Source organism: Leptonychotes weddellii, chromosome 9 (assembly GCF_054177405.1).
Source record: "Leptonychotes weddellii isolate Sample4059 chromosome 9, ASM5417740v2, whole genome shotgun sequence".
NCBI lineage: Eukaryota > Metazoa > Chordata > Mammalia > Carnivora > Phocidae > Leptonychotes > Leptonychotes weddellii.
This window is the reverse complement of record NC_138377.1, coordinates 120,881,215-120,899,479: the sequence shown is the minus strand read 5'-3', so window position 1 is coordinate 120,899,479 and position 18,265 is coordinate 120,881,215. Positions and strand designations below refer to the sequence as shown.

General features: G+C 55.3%; 1 protein-coding gene across 1 annotated transcript in view; it reads right to left on the bottom strand.

The window, feature by feature from the left end:
* Nucleotides 1-618: 618 nt before the first annotated feature.
* ACAN (aggrecan) overlaps nucleotides 619-18,265 on the bottom strand; it is a 35,787-nt gene continuing 18,140 nt past the window's right edge. Inside the window, exons 11-17 of the mRNA XM_081831888.1 lie at nucleotides 15,403-18,261; nucleotides 7,117-7,230; nucleotides 4,083-4,241; nucleotides 3,683-3,765; nucleotides 2,936-3,080; nucleotides 1,956-2,138; nucleotides 619-1,516 (exon numbers count right to left, since the gene is read on the bottom strand). Coding sequence (XP_081688014.1) covers nucleotides 1,440-1,516; nucleotides 1,956-2,138; nucleotides 2,936-3,080; nucleotides 3,683-3,765; nucleotides 4,083-4,241; nucleotides 7,117-7,230; nucleotides 15,403-18,261 — 3,620 coding nt within the window. The 3' untranslated portion in view covers nucleotides 619-1,439. The remainder of the gene's footprint in view (nucleotides 1,517-1,955; nucleotides 2,139-2,935; nucleotides 3,081-3,682; nucleotides 3,766-4,082; nucleotides 4,242-7,116; nucleotides 7,231-15,402; nucleotides 18,262-18,265) is intronic.

Sequence of the window (18,265 nt, the reverse complement as noted above, 5' to 3'; positions counted from 1 at the left end):
TCGGGAGGGGACAGTGCCTGCCATGCACGCCTGGCCCCGCTCAAGGTCTCTTAGGGGGAATCCATAAGAAATCCAAATTGTTTTCGTCGATACCCTCTAGCCTCCTTGAGGGCAGGATGCCCAGACCTTTTGGCTAGTGGCCAGCGAACTAGCTAACCACAATTATGTGTAAGCAAGGCTTACATGTGTTGCAGGCTGTCTGCAACTGTTTTTGTTGCCTCTTAGAAATCCTGATTTTGCCTCTGCTCTTGACTCTACCAGGCATCTCCTATGGGAGCAGCGTGCTATCGAAGAACCAAACGATGCAAAGTAACCAGATGCCTCATTTGAATTGTCCTTTGAGAGTAAATGCACACGCCACACCCATTGGCCGACACACACACACACACACACACACACTCCATCAAACGCACAGGTACCCTCATAAAAATAAGTACAATAGGTGTGACTGTTCCAGGCTTTGTGAAGAGACAAGATTCACCCACTTTGGGGTCATTTGATGGAAACATGTCCCAACTGCCCTCCATTCCTAAGAGCCCCTTTGGTAGACCTCAGACGCTGGTTGCCTTCTCTTTTTTATTAAAAAAAGGGAAAAGAAAAGAAAGAGATCTCTTCCAATGTCTTTATTATTATAATTATCATAATCTTCAGTTTTCAAAAATATAAATAGGTGCACGGAACTCTGGTGCCTGCACCGTCCCGGGGGTGTGGGGGGAGGGGAGGGGTTGGGGTGGCACTCCCGCTGGGAAGGAAGTGCCCCTCCCACCCAGCCCTGCTGAGATGGACAGCTGCTCGGGTGGCAGCCCGGGTGAGAGGACACTGGAAGAGGGACCCTGGGAGGGAACCCGACCCCTCCCACGCAGCGGAAGATCCCTCGGCAGTTCTCTCCTGCCCCCTCACCCTTAGTGGAGCCCGCCCCCTCTCCCCCAGGCTTCTCCCCCAACGCAGATGGTGCGGCCCTCCGGCCCCCTCATCCAATACATTCAGCTGCGGTCTGGTCCCAGCTCTTCGGGCCCCTTCCTCCCTCCTCCCTAGCTCTCCCCGGAGGGGAAAGAACCAACCATTGCACTGCTCTTGGATAAAGTCAGGAAACAAAAAATAATCTTCTTTATTTAACTTAACCCCTCCCCTTCTCCCCCTGTCCCTGCACTGGTCCCTGGAAAGGCACAACGGGAGATTGAAGAAATGTCTCTAGACTCAGTCCACGGGTTACAATACGTTTGCTTTGCTTTGGCACTGGGGGGGAAAATCAGATGCAGTGTTGGCGATTTGGGGGGGCGGGGGGCGGGTGCATACACAATGTGGGATTTGGTTTTTTCCTTCTTTAATGGAATTCCTTATATGACAGAAAGCGACAAGAAGAGGACACCATCCGTGTGGGATGTCAGCCTGGCGAGGCTCCTGGGCTCAGCATCCTGGGCGTGTCCTGGAAGCTGCTCTCAGTGGGCTGTGCTGGGTCGGCTCCTCCGTGGGGCCCGTGGGCTCCGCTTCTGTAGTCTGCGCTTGTATGTGGAGGCTGGGGTGAAAGGGAGACCGGAAATCTTGACTGCTTGCTCCAAAGGAAGCTGGGGTAGCCTAGCCTCTCCCCACTTGCCCCTCCTCGGCTGGCTCCCCTTCCCTGCAGAAACCATGGGCTCAAGAAGGGCAACCTGAGGCTTTACCCGCTATCTGGTTTTGATTTTTCTTGGCCCCAACTTGGGCCGAGGGGCTTTGAGCTGGTCTTGAAGAAGCCGGCCACCTGCTTTTTCCTTCATCCTCTCAGCGAAGGTGAGAGCGAGCCCTCCCTGAAGGCAGGGGGAGTGAGTGGGATGGAACCCCTGGATAGCGCAGACAGCTGGTGCTCAGGACCCCCAGGAGAGGGCCAGCCACTGCCGGGCCCCGGGAGCAGGAAGGAGGACCTGGTGGCAGGATCTAACGCTGTGCCCAGTCAGGGGTGGGGGAGGGGCGGTGCTCACGGTCTGTGCAGGTGATCCGAGGCTCCTCCCAGTGCCCGCTGGGCTGGCACCGGATGGTGGGCACGTGGCGCTGGACGAAGCCCTCTGTACATTGGTACCGCACCAGAGAATTGATCTCGTACCGGTCCTTCTTCTGCCCGAAGGTCCTGGCGTGTTCCACCACGGGGGGGTCTCCGCAGGCCACTGAGGGGCAAACACCCTTGAGAAAGGGCTCTCAGAGGGTCTCCCGTGATGACCCATGCCCGTGATGAGCCGGTGTGGCCCCCTCTGGCCGTGATGAGACAGCCCAGAGCCCAAGCAAGGGGCACCGTGCTTGGATAGCCGGCCGTGAGGACCGGCTGCTGGTAGAGGGGCATTTTCACGCTGCGCTAAGCATCTGAGAACCATAGGTTCTAACATCTGGGTTCCTCCGTGATTTAGAGCAGCATGGCGGGGAAAAAAAAGGAGGTTCTTGAGGGGCTGAGGGAAAGACAACACGGAGGGAGAAGGGTGGAAAAAGGGGCGAGTGCCGGGCAGATGGTCTGTGACTTTATGAAAACAGTGGGACAGAGAGGAGGTCTGGGCAGGGCACAGGAATAGGAGGGTCATGTTCGACCAGCACCTCCGTGACAACAGACTCCAAGGGGAGGATCGGGACCTGACAACCGACATGCATGGGGACCCCAAAGAGAGCGGGGCTCCCCAACCAGGACAGTCCTTGTGAGTGACCTTCTGTGCGGGGGCCCCGGGGGCTGTGTGCGTAGGGGCCGGTCTGTCCTCTAGCCTGGGACCCTCACCCTCCGTAGGAGTGGGCCTGCTCTTGCCACTGGCCATGGGACACTGGCATGGGGAGAGCCCCCCCCCACCAATGCCAGTCTGCCTGCTGGGCGGGTGAGGGGACATCAGCAGCCCGGAGACCAGGAGCCTCGCCCCAGGCCCCCCAGCAGGAGCCTCAGGTCCTGACTCCACCCAGGCTGGGCCCTTCCGGGGGTTCTGCTCACCTGTGCCCTTTTTACACGTAAAGGGCAGGTGGTAATTGCAGGGCACGTCGTTCCACTCTCCCTTCTCGTGCCAGATCATCACCACGCAGTCCTCCCCGCTGACGAAGAAGTTGTCGGGCTGGTTGGGGCGCCAGTTCTCAAATTGCTGGGGGGAGGTTTGAGGGGCAGGGGTGAGGCTGAGGCAGGAGCTTGGCCTGACCCCCCCCTCCTTCTTCTCCGTCCCTGATGAGGAGCCCAAGCCACTCCTCTATCGGGCCAGCAGGGGCGAGTCTCACAGGCTGCCTCATTTGGGGAGGACTGGGCGGTAGAGACATGGCTCCCAAGTCCAGACTGTCTCCCTAGGCTTCTCCCTCAGGCCTGGCCCTGGGACAGAGTCCCCTTCCCCAACCCACGACCCTGTTCCCATTCACCTCTTCCAGGAAGCCTTCCCTGACTTCCTCTGCTGACCTGCAGCATTTACTATGTGTCCTGTCCCTTGGCATCTATGCCGCTTTCTGTCGGCCTGCCTCCTGGAGTAGACCGAGTCCTCTGTGGGCAAGGAAGCCCTCGAAAGCCTCCACATACCCCTTCTGATGGTGTGCCTGCATTCCATCATTGTCTTCCTCACCCCCCTCTTCATGCCCGTGTTCACTCGACCCGCCCGGCCCTGGCAGAGAGGACGGAGACACAGTCCGGCCCCTAGGGCTCCCAGCCCAGCCGCTGCTCAGTGGGTGTCTGCCTTCCCCCACTCTGGGCGGCCGAACTTACCAAGGAGTGTCCGTCTGACCAGCGGAAGTCCCCTTCGATCGTCCTGTCATTCAGGCCGATCCACTGGTAGTCTTGGGCGTTGTCTAGAGAGAGGTGTGGATGTTGGGCAGGGCGCTGGACACCCTGAGGGTGTCTGAGAACTTGAGCTCGCAGAGCCAGAGGGGATGGGGGAGGGGCAGGAGGTGGGTGGGCTCCTAGGAGCAAGCCACCTGCTTCTGCGGCCCTGACAAGGGTCTCAGCGCATGCACGTGCAGACCACCACCCAAGCTGGCATGGACTGGCGATAGCCACAGGGTTAGCCTGGGGCTTCGGGGTGCAGCCCCAGCGGCAAGCCCCTCCTTCCCTCCCTGCCCTCCACCCCTGCAGGCCCTGCGCTCCACCCCCCCACCCCGGCACTCACTGTTGACAAACTCCTGCTCCTCGGGGGTGACGATGCTGCTCAGGTGTGACTGCTCAGCCCGACACCGGCTCTCCGCATCCACCCAGCTCTCGCGGTCGGGGAAGTAGCGGTAACAGTGACCCTGGAACTTGGTCCAGCCCTCCTCACACAGCTCTTGGTCTGCAACACAGGTCAGGGGCTTGAAGAGAGCGGCCCCGAGGCCGCCTGGGGGTGTCCGGTGCGGGCCAGTCGTACGCCAGCTGCCTACATTCACCCGGCTTTCCATGTCCGTCCTTGAAGGGAGAGGCCCATCTAGACGGGGCTCGAGTTGGGAGCCAGGAAGGCCTGGTCCTGGAGCCCCAGAGCCTCTGGGCAGGCTCCCACCCTTTCTTTCCCTGATGTCGGTCTCCCCAAGCTTTTCTCCTGCTCTGCAGGGTGGAAGGTGGGAGGTGTGGAGGTTAAGGTGGGGAGGCAGGGAGGAAGTTGAGCGGGGCGTGTGAAGGGGGCCGCAGCAGGCAGCGCTGGGGGCATGAAATGGCACTTCGGGTGGGCATAGAGGAGCAGAAATAAGGCTGCTCTGGGTCTACAGAAGACTCAGAGCCCTACATCTGTCAATCTGAGCTGGCTCTGGCTGGGCTCAGGATACCTGCCGCTTGGAGGACGAGGCAGCCAACCGGGGGTCCATGACCCAGGGGCCTCGGCTGTTTATTTAATTTCTTGGTGGCAGATGAGAAGAGGGAGGAGCTTCTCTCCTCACAAACCTATATGGGCAGTGGGTTCTGAGTTCGGGAGAAGGCACTGGTTTGGAGCTCTTGGAGCAGCCCGGAGGGACAGACAGAGGCAGGGGCCGGAGCTGGCTCCTTCAGGCTTGGGAGAGCCATTAGGAACGCGTCTTCCCGTCTCGGCCTTCAGGGACGTCACGTTGGTAGCTGTAAATTCCTCAGAGATCGGCAGACGCCACACATCAGGGCTCCCCCTTCCTCTCTAGGAGCTGGTTGTTAACCATCAGCCAGCACACCACTGGACAGAGGGGATTCCAAGACCCTCTCTTCCTCCTTCCCCGGGGGCCGCCCAGGTGAAGGGCTGCTCCTCGGGCCTGGGGGCCTGAGTGCAGGGCCGTGAACCCCGCAGGCTGTATGGAGCCTCCCTACTGGGTGCGACCCAGAGTCTGGCTGACCCAGGAAGGGGCGACCAGTACCTGACGGGGAGGAGGCTTAGGCTGAAGGGGTGGAAGAGAGACACTCGGGGAAGGCAGAGACAGAGGACATGCAGAGGCCAGCAGCCTGAGAAGAGGCGGAGCAGCAGGAGGGCTGAGGAGGAGGCCGCTGGCCCCCTGCAGCCGATGCCTCCTCCAAGGAGCAAGGCCAAGGTCTGGAAAGAAGGTAGCAAGGCCTCAGAGGAGGCCAGAGACATCATTCCAGGGCTGACAGTGCTGAGGGCTGGGCTGAGCAGGCAAACATGGGGGGTGTAACAGCTCTGGGAGGGGCCAGGGCATGCAGGATGGAGGCTCTGGGGAAGTATGAACAGAATTCCAGCAAGGCGGGACGGCACAGCGGGCCCGGAGCCAAGCTGTGAAGCACCCAATAGACTGAAATGGGGGGAAGAGATGGAGCCTCGCTTGGCTTAGCTGGGCGACCTGGCCCAGCACCAGCACCATCTCCGCCTGCCTCCACGCTGGGCAGAGCACCTCCTTTCCTAGTCTGGCATCCAAGAGCTGTTTGTGCGGACAGGCTAGACACTTCTCCCCTGTGGCAGATATTTTGGCATCCTGAGGAGAGAATCCTATAACCCTCCATTCTCCCCCCAGCCAAGACCCCATGCCTAATTTCTTGGTGTCTTGGGGTGGAGGTGGAGGGTGGGAGGCTGCAGGGAAGGAAGAGGGTCCAGGCCTTTTCTTCCAGAAGACTTAAGTTCCTCCACCAGTCTGTAATCTTGGCGGTGCCTCGAAGGAACATGCAATCCCAAACTACCTCCCCACCCTGCTTAGGACCAAAGGGAGACTTCCCAGGAGTTTCATCTGTTTTCTGGAAGTTTCTGGGATATCCAACTTGAGAGATCATAGAAAATGGTTTTGAACCCCTGCATGGTTCTAGGTCTGCATGGGTTATTGCTACTAGTAAGTACAAGCCCCATCTCCCTCTTTCTGGGTTGGGATGGCCCTGAGGCCCAGGAGGATGGCACGGGGGAGACTAGAAGCACCAGAGTGAGAGAGTGGGAGGGGGTCCAGCTGACCCTGGCAAGTTCCTGGCACACAGCTCCCTCAGCTGAGCCTGGCCTGGGTGCAGAAGCAAAGGGATTGGCAAGGCCCAAAAGGGGAAACTCAGCCCCCATCCCTTATAGTGAGGCTCTGTTCTCCCTGGCCCAGCTTCTGACTTGCACAAGGGCAGGGAAGAGGAAGCACGGGCCGGAGTGGCACTGACATGCAGCAGTCCCTGCTCATGCATGTCATGCTGGTCACACGGGAGCTCTCAGGCAGACAAAACAGAGCTCTTGCCAGAGAAGAAAGAGGTAGTGTGGTCGGTGTGGCTTGGTGGCTCCCCAGGCCATGGAGGGGCCACAAAGGTCCCATGGGCAACACAGCAGGCCGACACATGCTCATGACTGGGCTGGAAGATCTGTGCTGTCCTCCAGAGAGAGAACCGATTACTCCCACCCATAGCTTCCTTCCAGACAAATGCATGGGATCAGCTCTGTCCTCTTTAGTCTGATGCACGCACCGACCTCAGGGTGGCATCAGTGGGTCTGGAAGCCCTGACGAAGGTTAGTGTTTTAAAGATCCCCTAGGGCCCCACCTTCCAAAGTGCAGGCTGGCCCGGCCTGCATGTCTCTCCTGTGGTCAGATCAGCCAATGCCCCAGAGGAGGGTTTCCACAAGGACGGGCAAGAAGAGTGGGAGTGAGTGAGGCAGACTTCTCAGTGGTGGCCCCTGAAATGGCTGGCTGGCTGGACCGTGTGGGCCCCAACCAGGGCCAAGAGCCTGTGGTTAGAAGGAAGGGTGATGGAGGAGGAGGGGGTGCAGCAGTTAGTAACATTAGCTGAAGCCGAGACGGCCGTACCAATCTCACACAGGTCCCCTCGGTAGCTGGGAAGGCATAAGCATGTGAAAGAGTCGATGGCGTCCACGCAGGTGGCTCCATTCAGACAAGGACTTGAGAGGCACTCATCAATGTCTGCAAGAAACCAAGGGCCACCATTAGGACTCTTGCCAGGAACTCCAGCTTTGTAAGCATTGCAGGTGCTTTATGGGTGGCCAGCCCTGCTGCTCTTCCTAAGAGATGGGGTGGCTGGACTTCCTAAGAGCTGTTGCTGCTGCTGCTGCTGCCGCCGCCATATTGGAGCACTGAGCCAAAGATCCAACAAGGGTTTTCTTGGATGTGTGTGATTCTTGACTGGCAAGCTTGGAGCATGGGAGCGAGGTTTCCCTGCGGGTGAAGAGATCTGGTGCTTCTGAAGGCAAACGCCCGTTGGAAGAGTGAGCATGTAGCTCCTCTTGTGAATATTTCAAGAGGCCTTAGGGTCTGAACTGGCTCTGAACATGACGCTGATGAGCAAGGACACTGGAAGTCAAGTGCCTGAAGTTGGTTAGAGCTCTTTCTTTTCTTATCTTCCTCTGTAGTTATGAACCGAGGCAAGAGGGCAAGGCATGAACAAGCCAGAGGTGGTCTGGAGAGTACAGAACCATGAGAGAATGGTAGCATGGGATATCCGCATGAGACTCATTCGATCTTTGGCAGTCACAGACACCTTTGTCTTCAGTACATCAGATTCTAGACTATCTTATAAAGATGAAGCCAGCATCATTCTCTTGCGGGGAGGAAGAGAAACCAGCCTAACATTTTCCCATGTTCCCTCCAGCGTAGGGCCTGAGAATGTGGACATCTCCAGTGAGTCACAATTTCCAGACAGGTTCCATTCTAGCCAGTTGGGACTAATATTTGAAGCTGGTGAGCCACTTAGTAAGTGGCCAGCCACCACCACCCTGGGGTACAGGCCAGTCCCTATCAACCTCTTCTTCCCAGGCAGACTCTTCCTCCCTTCTGTTCTTCTGGCCCAAGATGTTCTTTCTGATGCATCTTCTTTGTGGGACTGGAATTGGTAAGTCATTGGCCTCAATTTTCATCCATCAGCCAAGGTGAGAAATGAGTCTCCTAATCCGGTCTTTCTGCCTTTTTCTGAGAAGCCAGAAACCTGGGGATCTCTTACTCTCTTCCTATTTATACAAAGGCTCCTGCTGGTTTTCTCTGGGTACCTTCCCCTGGGAGCATGATAAAAGGGATTGTGAAGCTCTTCTTCCCAGATCAATAAGATTCTGCAATGAATGGGTGTCACTGGCCCATGGGGCATCATGACATATGGCTAAGCCTTGGTGTATGCCGCTGTGTTCATACAACCTTCAGGACCCGACATGTCTGTGGGTGGTGTCCACGTGATCAGCGTCCTAAATACATTCCAGGATTAGTTCTTGCCTCTCAGGACAGCAGAGTAGACCTTAAAGTCCATCCCCTCTTAAGAAGGCAAAAGCACTTTCCCCGTGGTTCCTTTTCGCTAGATGGTACATAGTGGACATCTGCTGGACCAGACTTGGGTTTGGGCAGTGGGTGGCCTGAAAATCTCAGGTCCTCAGGCGTCTCTCTGCTCCCGCGGAGTTCGTAACTTCATCTCAGGGAGCTCGCACCATGGATTAGACACCAACAGTTCCAAGGTCGGAACTGTTCCAAGCAAAACCAAAATGCATGGAGGAACTGACGGGAGTCCCAGCATGCACTTGGATTCCCAGCATGCACCAGGATTCCCAGCAGCAGCAGTAGCAGCAATAGGTCAGGCCGGTGGGCTGGGCAGAAGCTGGGGGCTGCTCAACAGGAGCCCCTGTTCTCTTGGGTCCATTAGCGTCATTATGGGACGTGGGAAGCACCGGGCGAGGGGGGCTTAAGCAAATGGAGGCGCTAAAGCAGTTGTAGAGAGCAGGGGACAGGAGTGGCCTGTGGGCAGAAGAGCCGGAAGTTAACCCTGGGGCCTCTGGCTCGCGTGGGGGAGGGGCAGGGGAGGCGGAGGCCCCAGGGAGGTCGGGCCAGGTGGCCTTCCTTGTCCCAGAGGCTTATTTCATATCACTCGCCCCCAGGTGGCCAGAGACCCAGGGGGAGGCCGTGTTGTTGTCCTCCTGGCTTTGGCACCCAATCTGAGAAGGCCTGAGCTTTGGTGCGGTGGGGCGGGGGGGGGGTGACCGAAACTCAGGGAACCTGTTCCTGGGTTCAGAAGCTGTTTTGTGCAGGGCCCGGGATTCACAGATGAGAAGGGAAGGAAGGGCCAAACTGCTGAAGAGCACAGAGCCTGTGGGGGCCTACAGGGCAGGTGAGAGAGGCCTTCTACTGTAGGAAGAGGGCTGAGCATCCTGCGTGGGGCTTTCTTGGGAGCCGCGCAGGCCTGCCAGGCCTCATCGCCTCTCCCTCCGGCCTTGCAGTGCCCACACCTCTTTCTGTGAAGGGCAATTGGGATGTTGCTCATTTTCTGGAACCACGAGAGGAGTTGAGCTGGGCTGAGCACAGAGTTGGGGGGACCCCAGACAGGATGCCAGCAGGTGGGGGGCTGGGAAGGGCTTTGGGCAATGGGCAGACTGCATGAAGGAAGAGAGCAAAGAGAAGGAACCCATCTCTCTCACGAATCTTCCCTGACCCGGACACTATTGCTCCCACACACTTTACCCTCCAACAGCCCCAGGGCACAGATGTCATGTGCCCTAGAGTACAGGTAAGGAAACAAGGGAAGTGGCCTGCCCACGCCCATAAGCCGGGGAGACAGACCAGAAGAGACGGAGGGAAGAATCAGACACTGGGGCTGGAAGTTGGGCCTTTGTCCCCTGTGGGGGAAGAGGGACACTGAAGTCTTGGATCTCAGCATCTCATTATCATTTCTCCTGCACCAGGCCAAGAGCAGGGACCCTGGGGAGTGTCAGAACTCTGAGTCTTCTTCCCACCACTATAACCAAAAGGGATGATTTGTTCCTGAACCAGGCCCTAACTTAGGGGAGAAAATAACTGAGAGTGCCCTGGTAAAGGTGAGGGGGATAAGATACTTCCAAATGATCACTTTGGCAACTGAACTGGAGAACTCAGGCCTCTACCCGGAATAGGTCTTGCCCAGCTTTTGCTTATGTCAGAGCCTAGGACCGCCAAGTGAGAGAATTTATTTGGCTCATAGAAAAGGCTGAATGAAGAGTGACAGCAGGTACTTTTACTCGAATGATACCCAACTAAAGGGGTTGCAAATCATAAAGAATATATGAATGGTAGTCAAGTTGTTCAGTGCACAACCTGTGCAGCTGTATGTGGTGACCCTGGACATAACTTTCCTGGACAAACATGGGAGAAAAATCCCTTCAAGAAGCACAGAGACAATTTCTTAACTCAGTGGATGTCCTACACCCTGCAAAGACCTAGGATCAATCAGATGGACAGACCTGAGTAAATACACTCGCTTTCTATCATAACTGATAGAAGGGTTATAAGAACATATTTATCAGTTTCAATTTGCTTTTAAAATAAACATCATTAAATTAACCAGTATGCTATAATTATACTATCAAGTCTTAAAGTTTGATCTTGAATGTAACTTTAATATCATGCTTCTTAAATTCAATTACAGTTGACCCTTGAACTAACATGGGTTTGTGTGTTTGCTTATATGCAGATTTTTTACAATACAGTACTGTAAATGTGTTTTCTCTTTCTTATGATTTTTTTTCTATATATTTTTTAAAATTAAGTAAGCCCAACGTGGGGCTTGAACTCATGACCCCGAGATCAAGAGTCACAAGCTCTACCTACTAAGCCAGCCAGGAGTACCCCCATCATGATTTTCTGAGTAACATTTTCTTGTCTTTGGCTTACTTTATTATAAGAATACAGTATATAATACATACAACATACAAAATAAGTATTAATCGACTTTCTGTTATTACTAAGGCTTCTGGTCAACAGGAGGCTATGAATAGTTAAATATTTGGGGAGTCAGAATTTATATGCAGATTTTCAATTTTGCGGGGGGCTGGCACCCCTAACCCCCAGTGCTGTTCAAGGGTCGACTGTGGTTCCCTGTTCAAATCTGCCCATAGACTTTTTGATTATGTCAAATCATGAAGGTGTGATTTGTATTTGCACTTGTAACCCTGTATTTTCACTTGCTTTGACAGCATCCCCCTCCGCCCCCCCCCCGACCCCTGGGGCTAAGATTTTTTTTTTAAAGATTTTATTTATTCATTTGAGACACAGAGATACAGGGAGAGAGAGAGAGAGAAAGCATGAGCAAGGGGAGAGGGAGAAGCAGGCTTCTTGCTGAGCCAGAAGCCCGATGTGGGGCTCGATCCCAGGACCCTGGGATCATGACCTGAGCTGAAGGCAGACGTTTAACCATCTGAGCCACCCAGGCGCCCCTCTGGGGCTAAGATTTCACTGGAATTCCAACCTCCCTGCTCCAGGGGAAGTGACAGTGTCAGATCATAGATCAGAGCCTCAAGCCTACAAAGTGAAGAATGGCAGTAAGACAGTAAAGAGGGCTGACTGAATTTTGTGTTCATGCCCTTCTAACCCAGGAGTTTAGAGAAATCCACCCAGCACCACTGATTGCTGGAAAATTGGATGTGAGATCTGATTAGAACAGAATGTCTCAACCTTAGCTGCGCGTCAGAATCACTACAGTAGTTAACAAAAATTTTTAAAAGATTTTTTAAAATACCAATGCCAGAGTCCCTCTTCAGACCAATTCCATCAGGGTGGCTCCAGGTGGGACCCAGGTGTGGAGCTTTTGAAAAATTAAAAGCACCCAGGTGATTCTAAGGAGGATTGAAACCTCAGAGCCAGAAATCTCAGCGAATGTCAGCAACAGAGGTGGGGAGGAAGCTGTTGTTTCTTAAGTGGATTGGAATGGGGTGGCTAGCTCTGCTTTTTCAATCGCTAAAAAATCTCCATTCATTAAACATGTTTATTTTGACGTCAAGAGTGCAGATGAGTCATTTATCAAGCACTTGTTTACCACAATGCTGACTTAGCAAGATGATGGTAATTGTCAAATATTTTCTCTCAAGGACTAAATAACAGCCTCCAACCTCATTTACTAGGTGGAAGGTCACACTGAGTATTCAAATATTGCCACAGAAATAATGCTATATTTTGCTACCTCTGGCGCCTGGAGAACACTGACCCACACCGTCTTTCAACAGACTGTGCTTGTGGGTTCTAGCTCAAGACCACGGTGGGTCACCTGCGGAGCCGGGATGCTATCTGCAGGCTTTTTTGGAAGCATCCTCACCACCTGTTCTTTAGAGATGATAAAGCTTTTCGTAACCAGTGGCGTGAGAGATGGGGAAGGCGAAGTAATCTTTATTGATGCCTCCTGGGGCCAGACGCTGTACACAGGAGTTTTTAATCCTTACAGCAGTTTCTCAGCCCTGGCTGCACCCTGGAGTCACCTGGGTGGTCTTTAAAACCCCAGTGCCAAGGCCACAGGACCGTTTCAAACAGAATCTGGGGGAGTGGGACCCCAGGCATCAGGAGGTTCTTAAAGCTGAGAATCACTCCTTTGACCCTATTACAAATGAGGTGCCGAGGGCTTGGCCAAGCCCCACATCTATAACCTCTCTCCATTCCGGTGGCTCTGAAGTTCATCTCCTGATTGAAGACTAGCAACTGATTCTTATGTTCGAGAGGGAGCTTCTTCTTTAGCGGAGCGTGTTAAGTGAATGAAGACCCCAGTTCTGGATTTGACTCCCTTGGAGGAGCTAGGCAAATCCCTGAACCTCTCTGTACTGTAGTTTCAGATGGGGATAACGGCCAAGCTACCCACAGAGCTCTCTGGGAAGAAATCGTGGGGGCAGAAAGCCCTGTGGGGATACACACGATCAGAGAAAGGCTGTCCTTCCAGCAGTTAGGGTCCATTGCCGCCCACCTCTCACTCCAAGGCCATGAGCCCTGCTGTGATTTTTGCTTGGGGAAGGACTTGCTAAGAAGGGAGAGAGGTGTCAGAAGATACAAACACCCGGGCAGGGGGCTTCCGGTCCTGGCGGCTGTCCCGGAAGTCCTGCTGGGCCCTGAGTCTGTTCCTTTCTGGCTCAGGCTATGTCCATGAACAGGTCACCCAGGACCAGTGCCCCTGCTGCTCTCCACCAGCCATAGCCAGAGGGAGGACGATGGAGGGATGTGGCTGGAGTCCCAGGGGTCACCGTGGCCCCGTGACATACTAACCCCTAGGCGGTAAGGCCGGGACCGCCCTAGGAGAGCCCACCCCTCTGGCCACAGAGGCCCACAGTGCTCTTAGTCATGGCCCTGCCACGTGGCCGAAGGCCGACCCCGGTGGAGGAAAGAGTGAATCCGTAGTCACCCTAGGGCCTGCTTACACGGAACATTTCCTGTGTAAGGGCCAAGTACACAGCATATTTACATGATGGGAGCATATATTGTGAGGTATTAATTTGCATATATATATATACAAACAGCCCAGCCCTGTTGGTCTCTTGGGATCTGCTTCCCCCCAGGATTCATGGCTCTGATTCTGCATGTGTCAGAGGAATGAAGCCCTTCTATGAAAGACTCTGGGACAGAGCCTGGGGTAAGGGCGTGGGGGCAGTGCAGAGACCTATCCCGAGAATATGGGCTTGGAGGTACCTGGGCATCTGTTCCCTTAAGGGTGCTGATCTGACAAGAGGAAACATCCTCATGGCCACAGGCCTCGACGTGTTCGGGGAACACAGACGGGTCCTCATCATCTCGTTCTGGGGGCCACCTCCAATTAGAGGACCCCCCGGGGCTCCTCACCTGTCCCACAAGCTGCTTGATCCATGGCAAAGGACAGAGGCCCCAGGGCGGTGGGCGCCAAGGGGCAGGGCACGGCTAGGCCAAGCTCACCTGCAGCTGGGGGTGACACGCACTGCCTGTCATTTCCTTCAGGGCAAGAATGGGGACCCAAATCCCACCCAGGTCCGAGCATGGAGGGGTCTGCCGGGGCTTTCCTGCAGAGGGCGACTCCGCACGATGCAAGACCGCCCCCTCGGAGCTTCCCTCCCAGGTCCCGTGAGGTGTGACCGGCTCTACCCCATTTTCGTCCCAGCTCCACACTTCCTGGAAGCCACAAATTTTATCTTCAAAATTCAAGCATATTGGGCATTCGACTCATAAAACAATCATTGGCTTAACAAACAACGAACCATTTCTCGGTTTAATTACTTGAACTTTTTTTCCCTGAAGTGCCGTGTAGACTAGACTCTCTAGAGAGATGCGCCATTTTTTATCCTGTGGCCTCTACCCTGAGGCGTCACCTCTCACGGCTCACCTCTCCTTCCTGGGCCGGGAAGCCTGAGCCTCAGCCGGCCTTCGTCGCCTCCTCCTGCCTTCGGCCCCTTCTGGGGATAAACGGGCCCCCCTGGGTCCCCTGCCTGTACCCCCACGGCCGATGAGGGGCTTACCTATATTGCAGTGCTCACCAGTGGGGTCAGGGGGGCACAGGCAGGAGATGTGTCCCTCCATCTCCTGGCAGGCCCCACAGGACGCCTCGGCATGGGCCCTGGCGGGGCTGCAGCTCCCAGGGAGACGCTCAGTGTCAAGACCACAGCTGCCTGCCTGGGGTGCAGCCTTGCCTCCAAGACCTCAAGGTGGGGGGCACAAGGCCCCTGAAGCCCACAAGGCTGGCTCTGGGTCAGCATGTTTCTGGGGACTCTGTCCCTCTTGGGCACCTGGCCCAGCATCTCGGGTTGGGGGGCTCTCTGACTGGGAAAGGTCTCTCGGCCCAGAGGGAGGTACACAGGATCCCCAGGCAAAAAGCAAAGGAAAATCCTCAGCTTCCTGTGCGTGGTGCCTGGGTTGTGTCGACTAAAGTTAGGACAGCCAAAATGACACTTCAGAGTTCCTTACATTGTGCAGGTCTTAACCCTACATGAAGTTAATACTTGGCCATAGATGTCATCAGATTCACTCTCTCATCTCACATTAACTCCAAGAGAAAGGGCGTGAGTAGAATTTCTAGCACTATCTAAATAGTCACCCAAGTACAGACAGTTGGATTCACATACAATGGCCCTGGTGATGTAACTCCACTGTAAACAATAGCAACCACTCATCTCTAAGTGTGTGCTGTGTGCAAAGTATGATGCTAAGTGCTTGTTTGATATTTATGTCCTGTTTAATGGTCCCTGGTACTCTCCCCATCTTCCAGATGAGGCTCAGAGAGGTTAAGAAACTCACCTGAGGCTGCACAGCTGGTCTGCGGTGCAACTTGAGTTTACACCGCCTCCCACTACACCAGAGTCTGAACTCCCCGAACCCATTGAAAGGAAAAAAAAAAAAAAATCCCGACAATACCTGGAACGGCTGGTGCTGATTCAGGTGTCCCTGCTGGAGAAGTGGGGATGGAAACATCTGTGGCGGAGGTGGCAGTTTCGGCCGTTTGGGTCTCTTCTCCTGAGTGCAAGGGGCTCGAGGGCTCGATTTCTAGAGACGCCTCTGCAGGGCGCTGGCTCTGCTGGATCCACTCGGATTCTGGGACGCTAGTGCTGATGACAACATCCAGCCCCGACGTGTGAGCAGACAGGTCTCCGCTGACTTCAGTCCTGTCTCCAGACGCCATCGGAGTGGCCGAAGGCCAGCCTGACGCCTCTGTGCCCACAGCGTAGGTGCTGGTTGGCTCCTCCCGTACTTCCGGGGTGGCCGAGCCCTCCCTGGGGCCTTCAGCAAAGGCTGAGGTGCTGCCGCTCACTCCCAGGCCTGAGGCCCCCTCCACATCAGCTTCAGGGAAGGCGGAGGTGGCTTCACTCACGTCAGGGACCCCGGAAGCTCGTCCGCTGGCCTCAGGGGCGGCAGATGCCCCCACCCCAGCCTCAGGAATGTCAGATGTCTCGCTGCTGGATTCCGGGACCGATGACGCTTCTAGCCCAGACCCGGGAAACCTTGGTGTAGGTCCACTAATATCCCCAGACGCAGAGGCTTCTCCGCTGGACTCAAAGAGCTGGGGGGTGTATGTCACGGGGGGTCTTTGGGCAAGTTCCTGGGAAACAGTTGGTTCCGTGACACCCTCCACGAACTCAGAAGTGATTAAAGTAACTTCTGGAAGTCCTGAGGCCTCCCCACTGGTGCTCGTGGCTGCAGAGGATTCTCCACTTACATTCACGGTGCCAGACAAGTCCCCACTAAAATATGGTGTACTTGATGGCTCTCCACTGGGCTCCACCAGCCCGGATTGCAGCCCACTTAGGTCCAAAACTCCCGAATGGTCTCCAGACACATCTGGTGCTCCAGAATGGGCACCGCTGAGTTCCAAAATGCCCGAGGGCCCTTCTCCTGCTTCTTGGGCTGTCGGAGCCTGGGTGACGGATTCCACCAAAGTTCTGTCTACAAGAGACACAGTGGGGAGACCGGATGGGAGTCCACTGCCGTCATATGCTCCCGAGGGCAGGCTGCTCCCAGTCTCTGCTCCAGAAGATTCTCCACTGACTTCAGCTACTCCACTTGGCAGGCCACTGAATTCTGGAGGCTGGGATGTCAACCCGCTGGAGTCAATTGCTCCAGAAGGTTGTCCACTGACATCCATGATCCCAGATGTGCCCGAGAGATCCGCCTCCCCTGAAGGTAGTCCACTGACTTCCACAGACCCTAAACCTTCTTCTTCTTCTTTAAACGTAGTTGGGGTCACTTCAACCAAACTGCTGTCCACAAACGTAATGCCAGAAGACTCACCACTGCCACTCATGGTACCGGGAACCAGGTCAGGGACTCCAGAAGTTGTCCCACTGAACTCCGGCAACCCCGATGGCTGCCCACTGATATCAGGGACCCCAGATGTTTCTCCACTCAGGTCGGTTATGCCAAAGGGTTGACCAGCGCCAGAAAGAACTCCAGAGGCTTCTCCACTGACATCTGGTTGTCCGGAGGGCAGTCCACTAGGCTCTGTCACTCCCGATGTTTCCCCAGAAAGCCCTGATGGCTGCCCACTGACCTCAAAAAGCCCAGATGTTCCCCCACTGATGTCAGGAAACCCTGATGGCTGTCCACTGACACCGAAGAATCCAGATGTTTCCCCACTGATGTCAGGGGACCCAGACGCTTGGCCACTGAGTTCAGCTCCTGAAGGGAGTCCACTAACTGTCCCACTAATGTCCAGCTCACTGAAGGGCAGCCCAGATGTTTCTCCAGCACCACTGATGCCAACAGCTCCCCTCCCTTCCAGTTCACTTGCACTGGTGGCTGTGACCACTTCCACCAATGTCGTATCCACTAGGGAGACAGTTGGGAATCCAGAGGGAAGTCCACTAAAATCAGGTAGGCCAGAGGATGGGCCACTTCCAAGGTCCACCCCTGAATACTCACCACTAAATCCAGAGGGAAGGCCACTTGCTTCTGGAGCTTGCCCACTTCCCAGAGTTCCGGAAGGTATTCTGCCAAAGTCCAAGCCTCCAGAGGCTGACCCAATCAAGTCTTCTTTCCCAGAGGGCAACCCACTGAGATCCTCAGCTCCAGAAACAGAGGTCTCTAGACCCTCTCCTCCAGAAGGAAGTTCACTGAGGTCCTCTACTCCAGAAGCAGAAGTCTCTGGATGACCCTCTACTCCAGAAGACAACCCACTGAGGTCCTCTACTCCAGAAGCAGAGGTCTCTAGACCTTCTCTTCCAGAAGGAAGTCCACTGAGGTCCCCTATTCCAGAGGCAGAGGCTTCTGGGCCTTCTACAGAAGGCAGCCCGCTGAGGTCCCCTACTCCAGAAGCAGAGGTGTCTGGACCTTCTCCAGAAGGCAGCCCGCTGAGGTCGCCTACACCGGAGACAGAGGTCTCTAGACCTTCTCTTCCAGAAGGAAGTCCACTGAGGTCCCCTATTCCAGAGGCAGAGACTTCTGGAACTTCTCCAGAAGGCAGCCCGCTGAGGTCCCCTACTCCAGACGCAGAGGCTTCTGGACCTTCTCCAGAAGGCAACCCGCTGAGGTCCCCTACACCAGAGGTAGGGGTCTCTATTCCTTCTCTTCCAGAAGGAAGTCCACTGAGGTCCCCTACTCCAGAAGCAGAGGCTTCTAGACCTTCTCCAGAAGGCAGCCCGCTGACGTCCCCTACTCCAGAGGCAGAGGTTTCTGGACCTTCTCCAGAAGGCAGCCCACTCAGGTCCCCTACACCAGAGGTAGGGGTCTCTATTCCTTCTCTTCCAGAAGGAAGTCCACTGAGGTCCCCTACTCCAGAGGCAGA